At 32.6% G+C, this 9,943-nt stretch overlaps 1 protein-coding gene across 1 annotated transcript; it reads right to left on the bottom strand.

Moving 5' to 3' along the window:
- Nucleotides 1–2,129: 2,129 nt before the first annotated feature.
- LOC141693220 (COP9 signalosome complex subunit 2) lies at nucleotides 2,130–9,730 on the bottom strand. The gene is made up of 12 exons (XM_074498237.1): nucleotides 9,612–9,730; nucleotides 9,391–9,483; nucleotides 8,192–8,270; nucleotides 6,980–7,220; nucleotides 6,821–6,895; nucleotides 6,609–6,743; nucleotides 5,615–5,802; nucleotides 5,443–5,511; nucleotides 5,270–5,360; nucleotides 5,025–5,159; nucleotides 4,223–4,335; nucleotides 2,130–4,136 (listed from the first exon to the last, which is right to left on the bottom strand). The coding sequence occupies exons 1-12, from the start codon at nucleotides 9,619–9,621 to the stop codon at nucleotides 4,046–4,048; spliced, it is 1,320 nt and encodes a 439-aa protein (XP_074354338.1). The 5' UTR covers nucleotides 9,622–9,730; the 3' UTR covers nucleotides 2,130–4,045.
- Nucleotides 9,731–9,943: the final 213 nt, after the last annotated feature.

Genomic DNA, 9,943 nt, shown 5'->3' with positions numbered 1-9,943 from the left:
TGTATCAATCATCATGGACGGGTAGGGCAAGCGAACTACTACAAGAGTTTTTAAGGTGAACTGTAGGGAGTCTTTGACAGTGGTCAACGACAAGGTGTTGTGGCTTGTATCATAAAGGACAAACGAGGACATTGCGTGGGAGGGAATGCTGGTATGATGAGGTTGATGGTGTCACTAGCAGCAGAAATATGGTCCATCTTCAATGGACTGCAGATGGCATAGAAGAAGGGAGATGTGAAGTCAGTTTTCATTGAATCTGACTGTGATGAAGCTGTGAACCAGGTTGATGATCCCTGAATTCTGCTTGACTTATTTGGTGTTATTGATCAACAACCTGCAGAGTGAGGCTTGGGACTCTTGTGAAGTAGTGCATGTGGCCAAGTTTGCTAATGAAACAACCACAACTCTTACACTCTCTCAGATTGGTGCTCATGATGACCTCAATGAATTTCATGAGGCACCTGCTTTCCTCAAACTCATCCTTACTGAAAATATGATGTAGTCATTCTAGTGCAAGTAGAGTTTATGCTTGTTTGTTTATCCATTTCCTATATTTTTCTTGTGCTTGTGTTATATTTTTATATCAAATTTATCAACGAAAGGGATTGATTGAATGAATTTATATATATATAGAGAGAGAGTAAAGTTCTATGGAGTCCACCTTTTAAGTGTAGTCCTCGGAGTCCATCTATATTCTGCAAATAAAATATCTATATTCTACTTGTAAAATCTATGCAATATGCAAGATTTTCAATAAAATTGTGATATTTGTAGAATATCATTCGAAAAATAATACGTTTTGCAACAATTTAAGATATATATATTTATATATATCTATACTATAATATTATAAGCAGAACACCCTCTATTTGGTAGTTGCTCGGTACAGTTGTTTGGTAGTTGCTCGGTACAGTTGTTTGGTACGACAAATAACAACCGTCAGATCTAAAATCAGAAAAATGAGAATCATTGGATACAATAATAAAATATTATTATATTAATATTTAAACTGCTCTCATGGATTCAGGGTTCGAATCCCATCAACAGCTTATTATATCTAAACTTTTATATTCTTTATTTAAACAATATATTATATTATATTATTTATTTTCAGTCAAGTCTCAAATTATTATAAAACATATATTATTATAATTTATTATATTCTTCGATTTATTTTTCAACTATTGAAAATTATATTATAAAATATATTATTAAAAACTATCTATCTATACTATTATAAGCAGAACACCCTCTATTTGGTAGTTACTCGGTACAGTTGTTTGGTAGTTGCTCGGTACAGTTGTTTGGTACGACAAATAACAACCGTCAGATCTAAAGTCAGAAAAATGAGAATCATTGGATACAATAATAAAATATTATTATATTAATATTTAAAATGCTCTCATGGATTCAGGTTCGAACCCCGTCAACAACTTATTATATTTAAACTTTTATATTCTTTATTTAAACAATATATTATATTATATTATTTATTTTCAGTCAAGTCTCAAATTATTATAAAACATATATTGTTATAATTTATTATATTCATTAATTTATTTTTCAACTATTGAAAATTATATTATAAAATATATTATTAAAAATTATCGAATATTAAAAACAATCTGTACATCGCACGGGTTATAGGCTAGTATATATATATGTATGTATTAGGTTCCATGGAGTCTCTTGTTTCATTAGAGTCCTTGGAGTCCATATATGTTCTGCAAGTAAAATATATATTAAATTTTTGCAAAATGTATTATTTTTCGAATGATATTTTACAAATACCATAATTTTATTGAAAATCGTGCATATTGCATATATTTTACAAGTAGAACATTCTAAAAAACATGCTTAGTTTGCAGAACATAAATATTCATGTTGCAGAACGTAAACATATTATACTTGTAAATATATGAGATTTACATGATTTATTGAAATAATGATATTTGTGAAACATATTTTGCAAAATAACACGTTTTAGAAAATATTTCATTTGCAGAATATAGATAGACTCCGAGGACTACAATTAAAAGGTGGACTTCATAAAACTTTACTGTGTTAGGTTTAATTTATCAATGCATGTCCATTCTAACCAAGTACAATGACAAACATAACAAGAAACATCAAAAGAACATAATTTCATTCTACTCGTGAAACACAAATACATTACACCATTTCATCAATACACAAACATACCTGCATGACTTAAACTTCGCAATAACAACACACAAAGATACCTACATTAATGCATCTTTGTTCCACTGAGATCAAAGCAAACAACAGCAATGAATACAGTAACTAAATTAAAACAAAGACATGGATTAAACCCAAATTTGCAAGAGCTGATCTTCTTCTCTTTCTCTTGCGACACTGTCAATTTTTCTAATTCATCTCTATTCTTCTCAACAATCCCGGTTTAACAATACGACCACGCTCGCAAACCGGAAAATTCACCCATCGCAAATACTTACAACCCCTCCGACTATTCACACTGCTAACAAAACTCCGTCCAAGCAGTTCGTTCTACAACCACCCACACAACATTCATCAATCAATTACAGAGATAAATGATGAATTTGAAATTAGGTTTACTGATTTAGAGGTTTAACCCGTTTAAGACCCGACTGAAATATATTGGACTCCCATTCTTTATCAAACAATTTGTATAGAGCAGTTGCCCCGCTATTTTTACCTCCATACCCTCACATATTATGTGCATTTCGTGGAAAGTCCTTACGGAGTGAACAACTTTTAAATGTCCGTATGGGTTTTGCTACAAAAAGGAAAGTATGACATGCATCTTTCTAGATATAATAGTGCAGATTTTACGATCGTTCAAGCACAATATACTTTTTACACTTAAAAATATTTGTTTTTGGTTTTTAACTATTTGAATATGAGGTTATATAGTTAATTTTGATAAATAATTAATGTTTTTTATATTTAGTAGCTACATAACTTATGGTCATGATTTGACGTTGATAATTAATTTCCTATATTTTGTGATGACTTAAAAAATCACGTTTCCTTGCTTAATTTAAAATACGGCAAATAAAAAATCGTAATTCAATTTAAATTCAAGAAATGTTAAATTATATAATTGAGTTACATAAAAATAAACGAAATGTTAAGCGAAAGAGGAGACGCATACGAAATATAATCAGGTCATCTTCTCTGGAGAAAATCGCTAACAAGGAGTGATATTTAAAATTGTTTCAAGTTCATATAGAATTCAGAAAATTGATGCAAGAATATATTGATTTTTAAAAGAAGCTTCCTGATAAATTGTTAAAGTTGTTAATGTTTGGTTGAGAGGTATCTAACCATGATAGTTTTATATTATCCACTTGACTCGGGCATAACATATACGTTGTTTCAATTAGGGCAATCCCAAGATAACTTGCTTTTTATCTTTGCAAGAACAATATTAGAAGCATATAAGTAAAAACATTAACATCTCGTGTCATTCTTATTAAAACCATCCGTCTTTCTAACGTGTACCCAATGACACACAATAAGCACCAACTCCTATGAGTTTGGTGCATTTTTATTGATGGAGTTGTTGTAAATGCGGGGGTCCATCAATATTTATAATTAGAGAACCAATCAAAATGCACCAAACTCATGGGAGTTGGTACTTATTGTGTGCCTTTGGGCACACATTAGAAAACCTGTAAAACCATTAGCAATAGATACCACTAAAGTGCTCCGCAAAGAAACCCAAGGTTCTGTACCTTTAGGGTTAAAACTCGATAAAGAGTTCTAAGTTCCGACAATGATTATCCAGGGATAAAAACAGTATTACTAAAATAAATTATATAGAAAATATCCATATCAAAGAAGTGATAACTGAATGCAATGATACTTTACTTCCTTGAATCTGTCCATTCTCTTGTCGCTTTACTAAGTATTACTCTTTCCCTCTTCAAAATCACCAAAACAGATATATATATATATAGAGAGAGAGAGAGAGAGAGAGAGAGAGAGAGAGAGAGAGAGAGACTATGCCAGTCGAAGTCACTTCAGCTTTCTTAGGGACTCAAGCAACTCTGGTGCCTATGGTTTGATAAAGAGATCTAAGTTGTCTGTTCCATTTATCTACAGCAGCATACTTTTTCATTCCCTTCGACCTGCATGATATGTAGTCCACTTAATAGGGGTATTTATAAACGAAATGCCGTCACAAAAACATTGCAAATTTGAGATAAAAGTTGACCTGTCACCGCGCTCCAACAATCTATTTACTTGATCAATATGTCCTTGTATCCGATTGTCCAATATTAGCGAGACCAACAGCTGCTCAACATCACCCTCCGGCACGTTAAGCTCCTGGACAGAAAATAGCTTAAAGTGATCCAACTACCTCCAGTGTTTTCTTAACAACATATCCAACAAACAAAATATTTAAATATTTAGCAAAAACAGTTAAAATCGAGCAGCCTTTACATTCAGACCTGTACTATGGACTATGGTCATTAAAATTTCCCTTGCTAATCGATACAAAATCGGTCAGCAGGAACAACAATACTGGCATAAAAGGAAACTAATGGAAACTGCCAAACTTTATGCTGTTTGCCAAATAATTTGATAATTTCCTCAGTTTGCATTTGTTTAACTGTGAAGGAGATATGTTACTACTATAATATATATATATATAAAGCGGAAGATGCGGAGAGGGGAATAGAGATAAATTTGTTTCAAATGGCACAGCGTACTGTTGAAGATGTAAAAGCCAACTTGGACTCTTTGTTTCACCTACCGATTGCCCATCAACATTCAAACGTGTGTGGACACTTTGTGGTCATTTTTGGGCCAAAAACATGCAAAATTTACAAAAATGACCAGGTTAGACTCTTGTAAATGTATCCCTGTTGGAAACTTCCGAGCGATTTCCGGTAACATATTGTAAAAGGACGATCAGCTGGCAGAGTAATTGGAATACAAGGACTAATATTGATATATAAAATATTAGGTGCAGAAGTATATATCCAAGTATATAACAAAAAACACTCCCCTACCTTTGATATGAACGGTATCCTAATCCTTGTGTATGGTTTGATAAGCTTAAGCAAGACCTGTGTTCTGATATTTTTAAGAAGATCCTCAATGTAATTTCTGATAAAAGGATCATCCATAATAGTTCGTCTGTTACTCTGCAAAGAAGCACATTTGTAAACATCGACTCCCTAGATAAAGTAGCAGCATATATAAATTTACCACCTATAAAAGAAAATATATGTGTTAGAAAGCTGCAAACTCCAACCTTGAGAATTTTTTCAAATTCCATTATCTCATTCCGTTGATATGCTGCAATTAAGTTTGTCATAGCCAAAATTTCAGGGTCATTCTTGTATCTGCCAGATGAGAACAATAGCATTCTTAGCTGATAGAAGATGAGGAAATAAAAGAATAATGTAGAAGATGTCTAAATCATACGGCTTTGCTTCCTGCCCATCAAATGGATTAACTTCAGACTCCATCAGCATGTTGGCCAGAACTAGGTATCTGTCAATCACAAAAAAATGCAAAGAAAAAGGGGGATGAGTTGCATACTTCATGTTCCACTTGCACACAAACATGAAAAAGAGGCCAAGTATACTGCACATACTTCAGACACTGGATTCTCCTCTGATTCCCTGCTTCATCATAATTCTTAAAAGCTTCAAAAAAGTCTGTTGCTGCTTCTGCCCACTGGCGCTCTGCCATATGCATTTTACCACCACACTCATGAATAATTCCCATTATTCTTGGGTGAGGTATTGCTGATTTAACTGCTAGTGCTTTTTGATATAGTTGCTGTAATGAGTACATGAACCAACAAAAAATAGTTAATACAAAACAAGTCGGCCCACTAACAAAATTGCATAACTGTGAAAAAATAAAAGAATCACAGTCAAAAGATTCAGCCAACAATTGCATGTGTCAACTACTAATACTACTACTACACACATACACCTGTATAAATATATCAATTGTAAATCTAATGCTAATCAGAAAAGGACACTATGACTATACCATAAGAAGACTCGGGATCTTAGACCGTGCAAGTAAATCGCTAGCAATTTGTTAATAAATCCTTTGACGAAATAATGAGTTACATTCATCCTCCCAAAGTGATTTCTTAACGAATAAAGAAACCATCTCCTCCCAGAAAATTTTATCACACAAGCCATTCAAATTTAGTTCTTACAAATTGCAATTTTCTTCAGCTCGAGACACGTTTCGCAGATCATCACTTATTTTATTTATATGAAAGTATAATGCATTATGCTGTGAAGTTTAATCAATCCATCTCCAGTATGATTTAGCAGGAGAAAGGGAGAAGCCGAGAAGTTGTCACATGTAAGCCCGAAATAAGTAAAACCCACAGGTGTCAATACTCTTATAGTCAACTATTCATAGAATTTTTGTTTAGTAATGTCAATGTCATTATAGCAACCGCAAGGCCCACTAATCACAACAGAATTTATTACTCTTTAAAGTGGCCAACTTACATAATCTAGACAGTAATGGTAATGTAAAATTACCCCTATTAAAGCCACAACCATAGTAATTTTAGAAAGGGAAAAAACCAAAATACGAAACCAATAAACATTTCTCACCTTGAGCTTCTTGTTGTTTTTTGTTTCAGTGTACATTTGAATCTCGATAGCATATACTTCTAAAAGCTGGGTACCTTTCTTCTGATCATCACTACCATCTGACTTTTGGCATGATTTACGGAGTTCCTTCATTATCTGTTGGCAAGCATTAGTATGTTGACATTACAAAATTAGATTAACCAACTAAATAACACATTTAGGTTGTCCCGTACCTTGTTCATTCTGCCATACTCACCCATGTCAAACCAAATCTTGCAAAGCTTCAGATTTGTCTTGAACCACAACCTCTACATAAGAGCAAGAAATATATAGTCAAAGATTCTGAGATGAGATTAATTTTAGGGGACAACTATACTCAAGTAATTTCGTACTTCATTTTTAGCCTCTTCAAGTGCCTTCAGAGTAGTCTGATAGAATTCTTGCAAAAGCCCAAAGTTCTGGCTGGCTGACCCAGAAACGAATTCCATAATACTGTTTAAACACTTTTCACTATAGTTTCTAGTCACTGCTGACTTGATGTACGTTAACATCACTCGATAGGATTCCATCATCTCTTTATACCTCCCTAAGCGATATTGAAGCTTGACGGTCTGTTTAAGAGCTTTAAATCCCCTGAAAACATAATAAAGAATTCAAAAGAAATTACATAATTTCATCTTATCGATGACTGACTTTGCAGGTAGTGGATAATTGAAACTCATGGGCAGTTTAGATTCATGGGCTTTCAACCCATTTATAAAAATGGGATTTAGATACATGTTTGTATTAGAATCTCATTCCCATCAACCATTTAAAATCCCATGATCCAAATAGCCCTTCACGCAAATCAGATTGTTCATATGTATTATACTGAACAACAAGAACTTAACACACACTTAACAAGGATTTTGTAAATAACAAAACTTGCCAAGTATAGTAATATACTAATATGGTTTATATTGCATGTACTGAACAGAAACAAGCAAGTTGTAACATCTGAGAATTGCACCAAATTTCTGATGTCACTTTTAAACTACATCATCAGTATTTTCAAATTATTACTCTTTTCATTTTATTTGTTTCCTCTTTTGATGCAATTTTGGAAGAATTACACAAGAAACAACATCGGGTACTCAAATTTTGTACTGATGGAAGTCTTTACCTGTAACACGCATGTGAAAGGTGATCAATAAATTTTTCTCCAATTGTTTCATATGAACAGAATATACTGATAATGATAAGTACCTAACATCTAAGAGATTGTTTAAGCATGTCTCGGCCAAAAAAAAAAAATCCTGCAAATGTGAACTATTTTTCCAGAGGCATACAAACAGAACAAAAACATGTAACAATGACAAACATGTCTAGTTTCTACAAAATGACCAAAACAAGATCCATTATCAGTATTATCTTCAATTAGTCCGGATACAGATCGAGCGGGATCAGGAGATAAAGAAAATGACATGCCAATCCTCAAGTCATGCGCGATCATCTGAATTAAATCAGGTCTTAAGGTAAAAAAAATCCTACTAACTAGTGAATTGGCACAATTAAAAATTCTAGTATTCATATCCATGCACATGTTTATACACTAATAAGCTCACCATTCTGCCTTTTCTGGTTCCATCTCAACTACCTCAGCAAAACCAGCAAGGGCACCTTCGGCATCAGTCTCAACCAAACCTGCCAAAGTTTTATGGTGTTACAAACTCATAAGATTGATAAAGTTGGTACAATCACAAAATCATGTCCTCTAAAATGACACAGATGATGCCAAGCATCAAAGTTTTCCAGTAAAACTATTCCAAATTTCAGCATTGCCACCAGTTGATTTTACAAATGCATGGGGTACATAATACTTAATATATTGTTTGGAAACCTAAGGTTTCACGCAGAAACAAACTCCAAGATCTGCAACACTTTGCTTCCCTCAATATAATTGCTTTAATAAAGGTATTACTATATATATAGACAAAGGTTTGTCGTAGGACAAACTACTCACTGTTTAACCTAAACTGATCTTTTTTCTTCGGGATCTATTACTCTTGTCTTTTAAAACTTATTCTAAAGAATATCAACTTAAAATCTCACATAAAAAAAGAAAAAGTACCACAGGGAGCATTATAAGTTTAGAGTTCAACAGTATCTTTATTCAGCAGTTTTAATGTTTCTAGATTGAATAAATTTGAGGTTCATCTAAAGTTTAGAACTGTGAGTTAAGAAATTGATCACAAGCAGCAGCTAGTTTCATAACTTGCAATGTTAGTGAAGTAGTTGAAACATACATCCCCATTGCATTACGGTTATATAGTTGATACAATCCTATTTTTCAAATGAAATACAGCATAAATCACTTGAAGAGATGATAAATTTCCTATATGAGTACTTCACATCACAATGCAGATAATTTTTCTATACCTTGACTGATAAATTTAGTTAAATACCTCACATAGTTGCTACCAAATTCACACAGCTTAGGCTTAGCACACAACTAAATTACAGATCAAAGCCTACAAAAAACTTAGTAAATCACCGACTTCCATGTCTAAATTTAAAGCATTTAAAGCTTTTATCATAAATAAACCACCTTCCGATTCACAAAACAGCTACATTGGTTCCCTGATGCGGGGATTAACAGTAAAACCACCAAAAACACCATCTCATCTCATCGTGATTACAACAACTAATAACCCGTAAAATAATCTAGCAAAACCAAAGTCCGGGTTAACGCAAATATCGCAAGCACGTAAAATACACATATAAGAATTGTTCAATTAAAAAGGAAAAAAAAAAAGAAAGAAACCTTTAGAATTGTAGTATTGATTCTCAATGTCCACATCTTGCTCTTCTTGTTCTTCGTCAGAGTACTCAAACCCATAATCCTCCATATCAGCATCTACAAAACAACACAATAATATAAGTATTCAAATTCAGCTTGAAAACCCCAAAAACACTCAATTCAGTTACAATAAAGCCCTATTCAACTAAAATAATTAAAAGGGGCGTTGCAAAAAAATTAGTTACCGGAACCCATTGAAGATGATAATCAACCAACTCAATTGGAATGCTATCTGTCTCTGGTTAGGGTTTTTCACTTTCGATTTCAACCCAATAATTATGCCCTTTCATAAAAACAAAACCAAATATCTGATATGAAAATAATAAATAATTTTAATTTATAATTTATAAAATTTAATTTTAATGTAAAATTTTAAGTATAAATTTTACAAAAAATTAAAATTAAAATTTCAATAGTAATTTTAAATTTTATTTCACGGTAAATTTACTTAAATACATTTGATTTTATTATAAAATTACTTTGGGCTATCTTGGAAATTTTTAATGAATTGTTTAAA

The sequence above is a fragment of the Apium graveolens genome, chromosome 10 (assembly GCF_009905375.1).
Source record: "Apium graveolens cultivar Ventura chromosome 10, ASM990537v1, whole genome shotgun sequence".
Taxonomy (NCBI): Eukaryota; Viridiplantae; Streptophyta; class Magnoliopsida; order Apiales; family Apiaceae; genus Apium; species Apium graveolens.
The sequence above is the reverse complement of the archived record's forward strand: the minus strand, read 5'-3'. Positions and strand labels throughout refer to the sequence as shown.